The following is a 16,901-nucleotide window of genomic DNA, read 5'->3' as shown; positions in this document are numbered from 1 at the left end:
GATTGTCAGCTGGCTTTACGGAGTTTAATCTTGTTTTGTGCAGCAAATCTGGCCCAGATTGCATTCGAGTCGGTGGTGTCGGTTGTCAACAGTCTTCATAACAGTCAGGAGCTGGCAAAAGACCATCAGGGCAGGAACTGTCTCCTAGCAACATACCTGTACTTCGTCTTCCGGTTGCCAGATACACAACATGAAATCCACACCACAGGTACAGTAGGCCTGTGACATCATCTCGGCCACCAATGATGTAATTCTTAACCAATCCAAAACAATCCATTTTTTCATGCGGAGCGGAGTTTTTAGTGGCTTTGGGATTCTTACTCACTAAGCTGAGGCTTGTGTTCAACAGGCACAGGAGGTCTGATGGCTCACCCAGAGAGCCGATACAGCACTCTGACTCGCACCACAGCCACCACGGTCGGCTTCATGCTGCTTCAGTCACGCATTCGTTCCAGCAGCAACCCTGATATACCAGCACCGCAGAGCCCAGAGGACGCAGAGGTCAATAACATTCTAGGAAAGGTACAGATACACAAATGCAACATTGTGCTTGTGCTGGACAAAATTCAAGAGCTGGAATTTAAACTGGCAACGGAATGTTGAAATAGAATGATAGGAAGTATACTGAACATACTACAATTCAGTCAAATTCATTGCATTTATTAAATATGTAAGAATTATAATATGTGATATTATATTATATTAATATACTGAAGTTGGCATTCGATTTTGTTAGAAAAATTATGAGGACGTTGAAGATCTTGTTGAAGACTTAACAATCTAACAGCAGTGACAAAGCTTAGCCGGTGCTTCGGATTCAATACTTAAACCGATCATTCACTTTTTTTACTGCTATTATATTACTATACTGAAACTGATATTTAATTTGTATGTATAATAGAAAGCAAAATTAAGCATTCCTTAATTGTTTATTTATAATATTTATTAATAATTTTGTGATTTAATATTTTTTTGTAAATGTTTATATTTAAATTTATTTTACTTCAGCTTGCAATTATTTTAAGTTTGCAGTTTTGCAGCTTACTTCAGAAATTAATCAGTGCACAAATGCAATTTCATGTTTCGATGTTTAGCATATATTAAGAATAGTATTAAGTTTAACAAGTCTTTTTTAAAGTTATAAGCACAATTGAAAATAGAAAATTAAAATGACAAATTAAAAAATATATATATTCTAAGTTCTATTTGAAATGTTACACAGTCTCTTCACATGCACGTATACACTCAACTTGGCAATTTTTCCTATTGTTCTCACGTTTTTGGTTTCCACCAGGGTTTGAATCTTCCTGGCAGTCGCATTTCAACAGCTGGAAACGTCTCCAGTACCTCACAAAGCTCCAGCACACGGCCCGCAAACAGAAAGGTTGGCTTACCACTTCATTACCGAAGATGTCTGTCATTTCAGCAGAGGTTGTGTTTCCTAATAAGCAAATCCATCTGTCTTTGTAGCTGTTTCATGAGGAGCTGGCTCTTCAGATGGTTGTCAGCACTGGAGTCTGCAGAGAGAACGTCTACAAATACGCCTGGTTCTTCTTTGAACTTCTTGTAAGAAGTCTTGGTTGCGAATGAATATAAACTGAGCAAACCAACTTTTTTTTTTTTTAATTCTCACTGTCCATACGTGCACGCTACAGGTGAAGAGCATGAGCCAGCATGTGTCTCAGCTGGACAAGAAGGCGGTCTCTCGTAGGAACCGTTTTTCGGATCGTTTCAAAGATGACATCACTACGATAGTCAACGTGGTGACTGCTGAGATCGGAAACATTTTAGTTAAACAACAAAAGGTGATTGAATCCATCTGAACGGATCATAATCTAATCCAAGAACTGTTTGGTAACTCGGTAAACATGGAGCACATGCGACAAACAAGAGGTTAGACTTTCCGGTGGAGTGTTTCTCGTCTGTGCTGATGAGATGAGATGTGCGTTCATTTGTCTTCAGGAGCTGGAGCAGGCAGAGAAGGTTAACATCAGCCTGGCTTTTTTCCTGTATGACCTGATGTCTCTGATGGACCGAGGCTTTGTGTTTCAGCTGGTGAAGAATTACTGCAACCAGGTACCGCAGCTAATCCGTTTACTAATGATAGTATTAACAGAAATAAATCATGCATAACTAATCGGTTCACAGGCTTTTCCTGCATGAAACTTTCAGGCAAGACTTTTGAAGAAAAGCAGTGTAATATTTCAGTGAGAATCCCAAAAATTATTTGGATGAAACATTTGATGGGTATTCGCACAAGAAAAAATAGCCAGCTCGAATTGGCCTATTAATTATTTAATGACTATGAATGTCTCTTATGATATTCTTGAAGTGAGATATGACTGGGTCCCCCGGGCCCCCAGACAGATGATAAGATAAGATATGAAATTGAACCACATAGTGCAATTTTTACTGCTAATATTGTAATAATTAACAATGTATATATTCTATACATTTATTTATTTATAATAAACAGATATATTGAACAGGATAACACTAAAGTGCCATATTAAGAACACAAGCATAAACGACTGCATTACATCCCTCTCTGTCATTCTCTGTCTCAGATGGCAGCAAAGAGTGTGAACATGGCGACTTTGATCAGTATGAGGTTGGAGTTTTTGCGTGTCCTGTGCAGTCATGAGCACTACCTCAACCTGAGCCTGTTCTTCAGCAGCCCTGCCTCGGCCCCCGCCTCTCCGTCACCCTCCACCTCCTCACAGGTACATCATCTGCTGTGTTGCGTCTGTCATGCCTCATCTAACGCTCACAGTATTTGGAAACAAAGAGTATTGAGATAAAACCTTAGTCTCTGTCGCCAGACCTCCAGCTCATGCAGTTTTCTGGACCATAAGATCGTAGCCATGTTTGATCTGTCACAAGACTTTAAGCAGCGGCATTACTTGACCGGACTGCTGCTGACCGAACTCAGCACTGCGCTGGACATGGAGTCAGAGGGGTCAGGCACTTTTACTAAGTTTAGCGATTTTTTTTTTTATTAGCGTGTGTGTTTTTATTAATGAATGTGTGTATACACAGGGGGAGAGTACAACAAAAGGCCATCAATGCCACATACAGCTTATTGTGCGCTCACGACCTGGACCAGCGCTGCTCGAGGCCAGAGGTCAAGGCTAAGATTGCTGCTCTCTACCTCCCTCTAGTGGGCATCATTATTGACTCCATCAATTACCTTGACTTCACAGGTACTGCTTTACAACGAGCCGCATTGTTGATCTCAGTTAGACTTGATAGTTGCTTTCAGCCAAAGGGCTAAAGTGCTGGATTATGGCTCTCTGGTGGTGCATAATGAAAGTTTGAATAGATGCTTTTTAGATTAGTGGTTTGAATGTGTGAGTGAGTATATGTTGTCTTCACAGTGTCTGACTCGCGTGGAGGAAAAGGCAAGTCCGGTGGGCCTGAGGAAGATCCTGACAGCGTCACCCCCATCAATCAGTCTGTTGCTATGGCAATCGCTGGAAATCCGTTCAACACTTTAGCACGAAATGCACTGGCCTCGATGGCCTCTGTGGTATGACGACTTTTAAATATTATATATTTTTTTAAATTATATTATATTTGACCCTGGACCGCAAAACTAGTCATGATGAAAAATCAAAATCAAAACACTAGTTCAAAATCGATAATCAGGATAGGACAGTATTTGGCCGGAATCTAAAGGAGCAAAAAAACTAAATACTGAGAAAATCACCTTTTAAAGTTGTCCATGTTAGGTTCTTAGCAGTGCATATTACTAATAAAAATTACGTTTTAATATATTAACGGTAAGAAATAAAAAAAAAATGTTATGGAACATGATCTTTGCTTAATATCCTAATGATTATATTGTTTTGTTCATCTAACATATTCCAAAGAAACAGTAGTTCTCATTTGAATATTCTTTGTCAATGTCTTTTTGTCCAGTCGGGGAAAACTAGCAACATGTTGACAGCAGAAACTAGTCGCAATCTGCTCATGTGTTTCCTGTGGATTATCAAGAACGCAGATCAGAATCTGATCCAGCGCTGGACTGTGGACATGCCTTCATCTCAGTTGAGCCGTCTGCTGGAGCTCCTCGCCATCTGCATCTCCTGCTTTGAGTACAGGGTAAAAACACATCAGTCACTGCAGCATCACTCAGTGACCTTCAAGAAGTGCTTAGTCACAGCCAAAGGATGCACTTTGATTTGGACGGGAAGACGTCTTCTGGATGTCATTAGAACATTTTCATGTGGTGTGTGTGTGTGTGTGTAGGGGAAGCAGAGTTCTGATAAGGTGAGCACACAGGCCCTGCAGAAGTCTCAGCAGGCTAAGGCTCGTCTGGAGGAGGCTCTGCTGGGAGGAATCGGAGCCAGAGGAGAAATGATGAAAAGGGTGGGAGGTGAGCTGCATCTCATGTTTTACTTCTATCTTAGCCTTTAAAGGAATTTTTCACCCAAAAATGGAAATTCTGACATCATTTACTCACTTTCATGCTGCATAAAACTGCGTGACCTTCATTCTTCCATAGAATACAATAGGCATATTATAAAAGTTTCTTTCATTTAATTCACATTAAAAACGGTATTTATTCAAATTTCTTTGATTATTTATAATAATAATAATAATAATAATAATAATGTGTTTTACTTTTATAGTGCCTTTCACGAATCCAAGGTCACTTTACAAAATACAAGTGATTGGCAAACAAAGTACACCAGACATTCAGGAAACCACAGATAATTAACAACAGGGAATCATTTGATCAACATAGATCATATCAAGAAAATGGTCATGTGTCAAACTAACAGAAGTTAAGATAAGGGGAAACAGAGATGAAAAAATAAATAAAGAAAATAATATAGAGATAGATATAGATATATTTTTTCTAATATATTGGTTTAAATAAATAAATATATACACACACATTATGCATATCTATCTATCTATCTATCTATCTATCTATCTATCTATCTATCTATCATCAGAATTTGTTCTGTGCGTTTTTACTAGTATGAGCTTTTTAAGAAAATTACCCTGTTTTTAAATATATCTATCTATCTATCTATATCTATCTATCTGTATATATATATATATATATATATATATATATATATATATATATATATATATATATATCTTTAAATTTGTCTCTATTTTTTTAAACAAAACGCAACAAAACATTGTGTGAGCTAAGGTGGTATTTATTTACCACCAGTCTGGATAAGAAAGACACAATACTGTTGCAGCGTCAATGAAACACAGCGGGATATTAAAAAAGTTATCTTTTGTTTGATACAAAAAAAGAGTAAATCATATGGGTTTTTGAAACCATAATAAATTATGACATAACTATTCATTTAACTGTAGAGGGGACAGTTACTGTTGGCGCAACGAAAAATATATTATTTGTTTTCCACAATGCACTAAAATTATTTTAAATTTCTCGTAAAATGCTGTCTAATTTTACATGTTTACAGTCCACAGACTTCCTTTGTTTAGATATTTTCTAAATATGTCCCGTCTTGGTGTGTTGGCTGTGTGTTGTGCAAGGTAACGACCGGACGCTGGGTCAGAGAGAGAACCTACGCTGGAGGAAAGACCTTACACAGTGGCGCCAGACAAACGACAGGCAGGACAAGTGAGCGTAAAATAGTACCATCATTTCACGGTTCACATCCATTTAACCTGTGGCACTTCTCATTTATAATTGGTTCTAGTTCTCCACGGCCCTAATCTACAGCTCAAATTGGCCTTTTTTTTGTTTTTCTTAATGTCTTGTTATTGTTGTTTGCCCAGATCCAAAGCAGAGCTGGATCAGGAGGCCATAATCAGTGGTAACCTGGCAACCGAGACCAACCTCATCGTCCTGGACCTGCTGGAGATGATTGTGCAGGTAACAGAGAACTCTTGCAGCGGAACAAAAAATATTTAGAAGTTGTGGTATGTACTGTTGCTTTTGTTTGTGTTCTGCTTGCAGGCAGTTCCTCTGGCGGACTGTAAGGATAATGTGGTTGGTGGAGTGTTGAAGGTTCTGCTGCACTCTCTCACCTGTAATCAGAGCACCACCTTCCTGTCACACTGTTTCAGCACCCTACGGGCTCTCATAGTTAAGGTACTGACCTTTTGTGTGCCGTGTATATTCGTTTCGGCTGACAGTACACAAAAATGTGCTAAAATTGAATTGGTTTCGTACTTATATAACGGCATTTATTATGGTTTATTTTAGTGTAACTCAATCTAAATCTTATTGCTGTAGGCTAGAACGGGTTTGGTTGTCTACATGGTTAATTTCTGGTTCATAATTGGATTCTGCCAGAAAAAACAGGCGAAGCGAAGAAAACTGGTCAAATTTTCTACGTGAAAACAAAGATCAACCCCCTAGCAAATGCTAAAATAAGTTATATAGAGAGATTAAAATATGGGGTCAAATCAGGGAGCTGTTTTTTTTTTGTAGTAGTATAGCTTTTTACAGTTTTAAAAGTCTGTGATAAGGTAAACGTTTATGAAAAAGTGTAGAAGTGAATGATTGACAAATGGACTGTGACAATAATAGCAACAAATTTATAAGAAATAATTAACACATCTAAATATAGAGACACACATTTCAGATATGTATATTAAAAGGCAATAAGTACAATAGATACTGTTATGCTGTTATGCTTAAAATGCTGTTATGATTAAAATGTTATGATTAAAATGATTCAAAAAAAAGTTCAAAAGTTTGGGGTCAGTAAGATTCTTTTTTTAGAAGTTAATTATTTTTATTCAGCAAAGGCACATTAAACTGCTTAGAAGTAATGGTAAAGACATTAAAAACATTGCAAAAAGATTTATATTTCAAATAAACGCTTTCTACTCAAAGGATCCTGAAAAACTATATTAACAACCATATTAAACCTTTTTTTTTAAACATGGCTAATAATAAGAGATGTTTCTTGAACAAAAATCAGTGCATTATAACGATTTCTGAAGGATCATGTGACTCTGAAGACTGCAGTAATGACTTAACATAAGAGCATAAGACACTTCTTTCAAAAGCAATAAAAAAAAAAATCTTACCAACTCAACCATGTTAGTATGTATAGTATCAGAATCATATTAATTGTAAAAATAATTATATGACAAATGCTTGTTAAAGTTGCTTAGCACATCTGCATGCATTTATTGTGAATTAAGAAAATGTGGTTATTCAGTGTCTGTTTAGCTAACCTTTCACACCCCAACTTCCCCTTGTAATATTCAATATATGACTGATCTTTCAGTTTGGTGACCTGTTGTTTGAGGAGGAGGCCGAGCAGTGTGCCGACCTGTGTCAGAAGGTTCTTCATTACTGCAGCAGCTGTGTGGACGGCAACAGGAGTCAGGCTTGTGCTACACTCTACCTGATCATGAGATACAGCTACAGCTCCGCGAGTGTAAGACGCCAAATAACTGATCAATCAACACCTCTCAAAACACTTCTGCCTGACTGTCTTTCCTGCGATAACACGATGCAGACGTAACATTGCCGATGCCCTCTATAATGTTATTCTTCTCTTTGTCTGTCTGTTGCCTGATAACATGAGCCCGTTGCTGCTCGCCGGCCGTTCCTCTGTGTGCACCCGCCTGATGGCTGGAGTATTTCCTCTGTTTACTCAATTGCTCACCCCCCTCAGCCCTCCCCTGCCAGATGGCCGTGTTGTTTGCCATCTCATTCATCTTTAATGGGCAAAGGATGGATTTCTCTGCCTGTCTGTTTGTTTGCTTGTTTGGTTTGTAAAAGGCTCTAGCAGTCATTTCTGTCGTTAGTGTAACCTTGAATAAGTCATGTTGTTGTTGTTTTTTTTTTTTTTTATGGCAGATCGTCTTTTAGCCCTCTATGCTTTTTTAAGTCTGTCAAGGCCGTTTCTCACATTAGATTAAACGGTGAAAACAGTGAAGTGAGGTTCCCTCACAAATTCAGAATTAATCTTCTCAGCAGTGTCGATGTCGAGCCGTTCTTCGCGGTGAAACTGACCTAGATGCGAGATTGGCGACGTCCAGAGATGCTTCGCACATACGCTCAATTTAACATAATGGTGCCATTTAAATGATCCATTGGCAATTATACAGGGGTTAATGGGGGATCATTTTGCAGTTTCCTGATGCTAAGCAAGATGGATGGAGCATTTTCAGCCTCTGGCTCAAGCCTCCCTTGGAATCAATGATCTGAATCTATGACAGCAATGGCCGACCGCGCCTGACAGCGTGGCGTTTCTTTTCACAGCCTAACACCTGTATCTGACGATGTAACCTTCAGTAACCTCAGCAGGGCCAGCCCAGATAAATGACATGGCTCTGGTTGATAGGAACTGCCAGAGGAGGGGCTGTTTTCTAAATGGGAAACCTCAGGCAGTAATCAGACCTCTGCTGTCATGATACTTTGAGCATTCAAACTTCGGATCGAGACTTAAAAATTAAAGGGATAGTTCACCCAAAAAAGCTCACCTTCATGTGGACACAAAAAAGCAAAAAAGTTGTCAGTTCGATGATATTTCATGTCTTGTGAAGTAATGTTTTGTGCGAAGACATGAGAAACATGGTAGAACATGGCAATATTGACATCAAACCTGGTGCAATGTGTCATTTCAAATTCTCCAGAGTGAATCTTTCTACATATTGAATGGTTATCAATGGAAAAAAAGTTAGTTTTTTATTCAGTTACAGCATCTACCAGGAGAAGCAAACATTGACACCTTGTTTTTTTGGTCCTTACAGAATTTCTCCAGAGTCAAGATGCAGGTAACAATGTCTTTAGCCTCGCTGGTCGGCAAGTCTTCAGACATCCATGAGGAGTACCTACGCCGCTCTTTCAGAACTATCCTAGCATACGCAGAAGAAGATACAGAAATGCAGTCTACACAGCTGCCGTCACAGGTAAAACTCTGGCCAGAAGTCTAGACTTTTAAACCTCTAGTTCAATCAATAAGAATACTAAACATCTGTTTAAATGAATTACCTTACTGGTTCCTGTCTCCACAGGTGGATGAACTCTTGAGGAATCTAAACAGTATCCTGTCAGATACAGTCAAGATGAAGGAGTTCCAGAAAGATCCTGAGATGCTTATGGACCTGATGTATAGGTACACACATATTTTCCTGCAGCTAAAACAGAGTCTGCATGTGCATTTTGGATCCCTGGCCTGTGGTTTTCTTCTCTGCTTCCCATTTTCGCTGTGGTTTCTACTGTTTGTCTACTGTTTTTGGACTTACCATGGTAACCGAGTGGCACATTTGAGCCCTGCAGTGTGCCTCACATGTGTAATAACTTCAGCGAATATGCCAGTCCGCATATGCTTTGATATTAGAAACACAATTTTATTTATTTCCTCTGAGCATTAAGCTACGGTTTGCTTTGGCTTTAGGATCGCGAAGGGTTACCAGACATCTCCAGACCTGCGTCTAACCTGGCTCCAAAACATGGCAGAGAAGCACAACGGCAGGAAGTGCTTTACAGAGTCAGCCATGTGTCTGGTACATGCCGCGGCCCTGGTGGCTGAATATCTCAGCATGCTGGAAGATCACAAATACTTGCCTGTGGGCAGCGTCACCTTTCAAGTGAGTTATTATCATGGCTAGGAAACGATTGAATCTGCTCCCTTTCCGAAAAACAACAGTAGGTGTGAATTATGTCTCGGCTGCTCTTCGAACCCTCACACCGTTCGGTGTAAATGAGATCCTTGTCTGACTGTGGTAAATAATTGTCTCCCCCCACCAGAACATCTCTCCCAACGTTCTGGAGGAGTCTGCAGTCTCAGACGACATATTGTCTCCAGACGAGGACGGGGTTTGCTCAGGACGCTACTTCACCGAAAATGGCCTAGTTGGGCTTCTGGAACAGGCTGCTGAGCTATTCAGCAATGTGAGTTATCCATGGAGCAAGGCGCCAGTGGCATCCAAATTATCGTTTTTAATGCTACTTCATATTTCTCTTTAGTATGATACTGCTAATTTAATTGTATTTGAATGTGTTTAGTAATAAGAATAATTAAATTAATTACCATTATTTGTGTTAATTGTATAATTAAAAAAATAAAACTTAAATTTATATATTAATTTAATTATATATATTCTTCAGGAAAAATATGTTATCTTTATGTAACATATACATACACACACACATTCTTAAAGTATATAATGTATGTGTTTATATATATATGTATTCCTGTTCATTGCTTCTTACCATTGTTCACTTCCAGGGTGGGTTGTATGAAGCAGTTAATGAGGTGTACAAGGTAATCGTGCCTATACTGGAGGCCCACAGAGATTTCCGGAAGCTCGCTTCCACACATGACAAGCTCCAAAGGGCTTTTGAGAACATCATTCAAAAGGTAAAGCATACAAATGACATGTCCTCCTACATGACTCTGCCAGGCAGGAAGAAGCTGTCTAGTGCGATCATGATCTATATGCATGTGGGCAGCTGGACAGAAATAGGGAAGTTAATGTGCTGTAACATGCTTTACTTCATATAAAACAATTTTAAACTGCATTTTGCTATTTTTTTAAATGGCCATTATAAATATAAGTTTTATGAACACTAATATGAGCAATAATAAGTTGTTCATTACACCACAAGAAAATAAGGTAGTGTACTGGAAAAAATGTTGCAGAAAACTGCTAGTAACACACGTTAAACATGACATCTTGAAGAAGAAAGACTGAAAAACATACCCAAATGAACTTCATTTACACTATGTTTTTATTCTGTGAAGTCAGTACATTATAAGTAGTTTAAAGACACACATAAAATGGTGATTTTATTTATATATATATATATATATAGTGTATTTTTATTTATTACTTTACATTTATAACTATTTACATCACAGCTGAAGATCTGGATACAAAGATTAAAAAAAAATCAATAAACAATGATAAAACAATTACACTAAAAACAATAAAGGTTGTATGCCCCAAAAAAATAAAATCAAAACAGTAGTAGTGAGATGATATACACAATGTATTCTGGTTGTGGTGCATTCCAAGTGAGCAATGTCCAGTAAGTAGCTGCGCAATTCGGGAACAGTCCCAGAACATAGGCATATATGTACCTTGACTTGAGCTACTACACAGGTGACAAAGGGGAACAGACTTTCTTTTCATTTTATGTAATAAACAAGGAGTGGCATATGTCTTTATAGATTAATTTAGCAAACATTGTCTTTTAACTAAATGTTTATTTTTACTTTTTCAGGGTCACAAGAGGATGTTTGGAACCTACTTCCGCGTGGGATTTTATGGCTCTAAATTTGGAGACCTGGATGAGCAAGAATTTATCTACAAAGAGCCAGGAATTACCCATTTGCCGGAGATATCCCACCGGCTCGAGGTGAAATTTCTCTGGAACCCTGTGAAGTTTTGAACTGCATTTGTGATGAAGATGAATTTGAAGTTTATAGGTTTTTCTTAAGGTTTCAGTTATAGGTTTTGATGCTTTTAGGCGGCGCTAGAATGGTCTGAAATTTGCTTTGATATTATACGTGACTTATTTGAACTCTTTGTCCTCAAATTTTCCAGAACTTTTACAGTCAGTGTTTTGGAGATGAAGTTTTGGAAATGATTAAAGATTCCACACCAGTAGACAGAAAGAAGTTGAATCCCAACAAGGTACTTCTCATCAAGTGTTGTGCCAATGTAAACACAATTACAATCAAAAGCTTTCTTCAGTATGACCCGTGTGACCCCCTCATTAGCTTGAAAGGCCTCTACAGTTAAATCTCAAATGGCTCATTCAGCTAAACTTACCCTCGGCAATCGATGTTTGCTTTGAAGAGTAAGTGTTCTAAACGTAGCATGCTGATTTTTATATTTCACATCAGGCGTATATACAGATTACTTTTGTGGAGCCGTACTTTGACGACTATGAGATGAAGGACCGCCTCACCAACTTCGAGAAGAACTTCAACCTTCGCCGTTTCATGTACACTACGCCGTTCACAAAGAGTGGGCGGCCCCGAGGGGAACTCAACGAGCAATACAAGCGGAAAACCATCCTAACCACCATGCATGCCTTCCCCTACATCAAGACACGGATCAACGTCATTCAGAAGGAGGAGGTAATGACAATGCAGAGAAAAAAGCCTTCTTCGTCTGCAGCGGTGGTTTGATAAAAGCATCTAAATAACTACTTACTAAATCACCTGTTTTCAGTTTGACCTCACGCCCATCGAGGTGGCCATTGAGGACATGCAGAAGAAGACTAGAGAGCTGGCTGAAGCCACGCACAGAGAGAAGCCAGATGCTGTGATGCTTCAAATGGTTCTGCAGGGATCTGTCACAGCCACTGTCAATCAGGTCTGAAGCTTAATGCACGCTCACACCCTTCACTAGCAAGTATTTGCAGCTTACAAAGATAGGATTTGTGTCTATTAAAATTTTTTAAGAGCCCTACTAAATGAACCCTTAGGCACAGGTGAAAGATCAAATAATGATATATATAGCCTAATTTAATACATAATTTTATTGACTATTTTGTACAATAAAAAATAATATACAAAAAAAATCCTAAAATAACAAATTAATCTGAAAGAAGACTGGAATAATAGCTGCTTGTCTACTGTTTTTCAAGCTTAAACATTTAAACTAACCTAATGGTAGTGTAAAATTTAGCTTCATATTTTTGTAGGAACTGTGATGATTATACATCTAATTTTTTTACTTATTTGCTTGTTTTAAATAACCATCAGAGGGGAAAAATGGTATTTGGGGTCCAATATGATGTACTGTAATTGCCACATCTACCAGCAGGGGCTAACAGACCCATGCTAACCAACCAAACTTTGATCCCGTGACATAAGCATTGGCTCTGTCACTTACCAAGCCACCCAGTCTCCCTCCATGCCTGTTATGCTGCACATCTCCGGTGTGGTTTTTGATTACTTTCGAATATCTTAGGGTTGTAGGGATTCATGCGGATGAAGTAAAGTAAAGTCTGAAGCTCCAGAGTGACAGTTTACAACACTAATCAAGTTTAAAACATATCCAAATCCTCTGGATACGGCTGCGGTTACGTGATAAATGCCCTTTGGAGAAACTACATACAAAGAGCGCGGTAATGCCTCTGCTCCTGGCTCCACGGTGACATCACTCACACAAAGACTTATTCATGATCTTTCCCTTATGTGTTGACTTTACCTTGTGGCCTCCAATGGATGAAGCATTCATTTTCTCTGCTAGCGCTGTGGGAGAGAGGGGGGGCCTTTTCTTTCCTTTTCTCACTCTGTGTGTCTCTGCAGGGTCCGTTGGAGGTGGCCCAGGTCTTCTTGAATGAAATCCCAGCAGACCCCAAGCTCTTCCGTCATCACAACAAGCTGCGTTTGTGTTTCAAAGAGTTCATACTGCGGTGAGTGGCTGCTTCCAGTGGAAAAGAGATATCAACGTAATCTTTTTGGTGACGTGTGATCGAATGAAGCAAGTTTTCCATCAGAGGATCAAAGGCCATATAGAAGTATCTTTATTTTAGAGTGATTGGTTTGTTTAAAGTTCTGTATTTGAAAGTTTGCTGAAATACTTGGATGTAAGACACCCGAGGGGCTTTTCCGCAAGCGGAGAAAACCCGCCTTAATGTCACCCAGCTGCATAATCATCATAATGTTTAAACCAAGACTCGAAACAAATTAGGTTTTTGAATACAGTGATTTTTCCCAGGATGTATACAACTTGTGTGGAAATATTACATATTTCTTTTTACGGACGGAATAGTTCATGTTGGATTCTAGTCCTTGATTGCTGCCAGCGTGCAGACAAATATTTACTGTAGTTTAAAATATGTTTATTTTTCTCCATAATCCATCCAGGCTGGCACAATCCGTCTCTAGCCAAGTTACCGTTATTTATGCCAAGACATTATAGCCTACTAATTCTCAAACGGCGTATTTTGAAAGATCTAGAACAACTGAAAATACGTTTAGGAAAAAGATCCAGCTCCTCGATTTCCCTTTTGTGGCTTTTTGCCTTTGTACGAGCTCTTCTGGGGAATACAACCAACTGTTGAGTGTGCTTATCAAACTCATTTGACTGGTTCTGTCCAAATTCAGCTAATTGCACTAATTATTCATCGTCTGGTGATCCGCCGTTGCTAATGCTGCTGTGATTGCGTACCTGCAGGTGTGGAGAGGCCGTAGAGAAGAACAAGCAACTCATTACTCCTGATCAGAAGGAGTACCAGCAGGAGATGAAGAAAAACTACAACAAACTGCGAGAGAACCTGAGGCCCATGTTGGAGAGAAAGATCCCTGAGCTCTACAAGCCCATCATCAAACCTCGCATCGAGAATAGGTACACACACTAGTGCTACACTTAATCTTTGACTCTGCAATCAGTGGATGATGCAAATTCTCTTTCCATAATCACCGCTAAAGGAATAGCTCAGTCAAAACTGTAGATGCTGTTATTGTGAACTAGTTTTATGGTGCTTTTATTTTGGAGTTTGCCTGGAAAATATGTATTGGTTTGGAAAGATATGTGGGTGAGTCTCACCGGCTTTGTTCACACAGCAGTAAAACACAGTTGCCGGTCGTGTTTGGAGTAATACATATTCTCTTAATAAAGGTTATCAGTGTCAGATGTTAAAAGAAGGTTGAACGCAAGGTTCAGTGCAAGGTTGAATGCAAACTAGTTGTAACAGTAGTCTGGCGTGAGACGGACGTTTGGTGGATTATTATTTGCTGTCAGTCAGCATTAATGCTAGGGCTGTCAATCTTTCCCAGGAGGTGTGTGTATTTATAGAGTGAAGAAAGTTTCTCAAATGTTTGAGGCTGGCAAGATTGCTCACGTGCACATGGAAAATGAAAATGAATGAAACCTTAAAAAATGAAATAATGTGAATTACTACAATTTAAGTGTTTTCTATATTTATACATTTAAAATGTAATGTATTCAGGTGATGGCAAAGCTATTTTTTTCAGCAGCAATTTCTCCAGTCTGCAGTGTCACCTGATTATTCACAGATCAGTTTAATATGCTGATATGATGCTCGAGAAGCATTTGTTATGTGTTATCCATCTTAATATTTTGAGGAATCTATATGTCGATATGTATTTATAATAATATATACAAATATAACAGGATAATATGCATAAAATACATCAATATAAAATACAAATAAGTAATTATATATATAAAATAACTGAAATATAACAATATATGCACAAAATGTAATTTAATTAATCGTTTTCATTCTTCCATTCCTTAATCTCAACATAGAAAACAGGACTGACTTTGCTGTTCATCCAGACATTATTCTATTTCCCCCGTGTGCACCTGTATTGGGGACAGCTTGAGGGTTGCATGATACCAAACCCCGACTTTGTGAATATGGCAGATATATTTTTTAGCCCTCGTATTTCACACCGCAGCTCTTTCTGTCGAGCCGTTTCCCTCTAACATTGCATTCGCTGCCTAAGCTCCTGTTCTCTCTTGTGTTTATAACAGAGATTCCTTCAAACGGCACAGCCTCCGTCGGACACAAGATGAAAATTCATGATGTCAAGAGAACGTCTCTAGAGGATATCAAGGGAAGGATGTTGCAGTGTGCCAGGAAACAAGAGCTCCGTCAGCTGATAATTAGATGACTCGAGCAGAGTTTCATGCACAGTGTTGAAACCTCCTGAAAATATCATAGATTGTTGTATTCTATATTACTGTACATAAGGAACAGATTTTAAGGGATTTAGAACTTTATTTGCTTATAATTGTTTTTAGAACAAAAACCTCAGCCAGTCACTTCTTTGTTTTTACTTGTTTTCTGGATATGGTTCGAATCTTCCTTAGTATGTTACAACATATTGTATTCTTAACTAATACAATATAACTTACAGACATGTTACATGTGAGGAAGAAATCTACAACCTTAAACTGCTTTAAGAAAACCGATCATATTTCACAGACACTGAAAGTGTTAACAGTGTAAAAAAATGGACAAAAAGGACAGTTGGTATATGTTATGTTTACATAGAGATAATATAACATAAATCATGATTTTTCTTTCAGTTTCTTTGTGCTGTTCTATGTATATTGTAATTGTAGAGATTTACAAGATACAGTTTTGTATATATAGTTCTATTTTATTTATAGAGAATATTTAGATGCATATTCCAATATTAAAATGTGACCAGACCAGATCAGAGTAAAAGCAAATCGGGGTTTACAGAGATAAAAGAACAGCACCAGTTAAAAGTGCAGAGTAAGAGTGCATCAAATGTTTACTTTTGCCTCCTGTTTCTTAAATAATGTCAAATTTATGATTTTTTTTATTTTATTTATATTTCTTTCCAATATAAACGTGCACCGCACATAAGCTTATGTTGCTTGTGTTTCCAGTGCGTCTTATAATGTTACGTTACTGCTCTGAAAGCTGGTTTTATTAAATGTTTAGGTCATTGCTATTTCAGTTTAGTCTATTTCTGTTTGAAAAGCACAAAATAAATAGAAATATATAAATATTTTTGTCAATGGAACTTGAACGCATTTCCTAATAAAAGCTACAGTTGTATACCTGTTGAGCCGTATTGTGTTTAGAAATATTATTTTGACTTAAAAAGCGATATTTTGATCTGTTCTTGCATAAGTTGGAGGCACTTTCGGTTCAGTCGGATCACAAGTAAATCCTTTTTTTTTTTTTTTTTTTTGCACAAGTAAATCCTTATGAGATCCAGCTCAGCTTCCTGTCGCTGCATGATGACGTATATCGCATGGGACGGAGTTTCAGCTGCTTTTCAAGTGTAGTACTTTGGTAGTACGGTCACAGGGAGGAACAGGTTCGTCAAACAACTCTATCGTATAATAAAATAACTTTTAGCTTTATGCCGCTGCGGTGCAAACCAACCAATGCAGTTAACTGTCAGTTGCATGTCCTGCTGTAAGCAAAGCAGAATAGTCGGACATGAAAACCTGGAGCCTCA

At 38.3% G+C, this 16,901-nt stretch overlaps 2 protein-coding genes across 3 annotated transcripts in view; both read left to right on the top strand.

Moving 5' to 3' along the window:
- dock8 (dedicator of cytokinesis 8) overlaps positions 1–16,494 on the top strand; it is a 37,992-nt gene extending 21,498 nt beyond the window's left edge. For both annotated transcript variants that reach the window (XM_043246722.1, XM_043246723.1), the window contains 28 exons: positions 44–208; positions 350–522; positions 1,295–1,384; positions 1,471–1,566; positions 1,656–1,805; positions 1,963–2,076; positions 2,568–2,723; positions 2,823–2,959; positions 3,040–3,203; positions 3,378–3,529; positions 3,922–4,104; positions 4,252–4,378; positions 5,530–5,617; positions 5,776–5,872; positions 5,957–6,091; positions 7,242–7,394; positions 8,716–8,874; positions 8,980–9,080; positions 9,363–9,555; positions 9,716–9,859; positions 10,197–10,328; positions 11,195–11,329; positions 11,518–11,607; positions 11,820–12,056; positions 12,151–12,294; positions 13,236–13,342; positions 14,107–14,277; positions 15,433–16,494. In XM_043246722.1, the coding sequence (XP_043102657.1) occupies positions 44–208; positions 350–522; positions 1,295–1,384; positions 1,471–1,566; positions 1,656–1,805; positions 1,963–2,076; positions 2,568–2,723; positions 2,823–2,959; positions 3,040–3,203; positions 3,378–3,529; positions 3,922–4,104; positions 4,252–4,378; positions 5,530–5,617; positions 5,776–5,872; positions 5,957–6,091; positions 7,242–7,394; positions 8,716–8,874; positions 8,980–9,080; positions 9,363–9,555; positions 9,716–9,859; positions 10,197–10,328; positions 11,195–11,329; positions 11,518–11,607; positions 11,820–12,056; positions 12,151–12,294; positions 13,236–13,342; positions 14,107–14,277; positions 15,433–15,484 (3,845 nt within the window). In that variant the 3' untranslated portion in view covers positions 15,485–16,494. The remainder of the gene's footprint in view (positions 1–43; positions 209–349; positions 523–1,294; positions 1,385–1,470; positions 1,567–1,655; positions 1,806–1,962; positions 2,077–2,567; positions 2,724–2,822; positions 2,960–3,039; positions 3,204–3,377; positions 3,530–3,921; positions 4,105–4,251; positions 4,379–5,529; positions 5,618–5,775; positions 5,873–5,956; positions 6,092–7,241; positions 7,395–8,715; positions 8,875–8,979; positions 9,081–9,362; positions 9,556–9,715; positions 9,860–10,196; positions 10,329–11,194; positions 11,330–11,517; positions 11,608–11,819; positions 12,057–12,150; positions 12,295–13,235; positions 13,343–14,106; positions 14,278–15,432) is intronic.
- Positions 16,495–16,677: 183 nt separating this feature from the next.
- LOC122350784 (aminopeptidase O (putative)) overlaps positions 16,678–16,901 on the top strand; it is a 69,644-nt gene continuing 69,420 nt past the window's right edge. The window contains exon 1 of the mRNA XM_043247496.1: positions 16,678–16,757. The gene's annotated coding sequence lies outside the window, so the exon portion shown is untranslated. The remainder of the gene's footprint in view (positions 16,758–16,901) is intronic.

Source organism: Puntigrus tetrazona, chromosome 8 (assembly GCF_018831695.1).
Source record: "Puntigrus tetrazona isolate hp1 chromosome 8, ASM1883169v1, whole genome shotgun sequence".
Classification (NCBI taxonomy): Eukaryota; Metazoa; Chordata; class Actinopteri; order Cypriniformes; family Cyprinidae; genus Puntigrus; species Puntigrus tetrazona.
The sequence above is the reverse complement of the archived record's forward strand: the minus strand, read 5'-3'. Positions and strand labels throughout refer to the sequence as shown.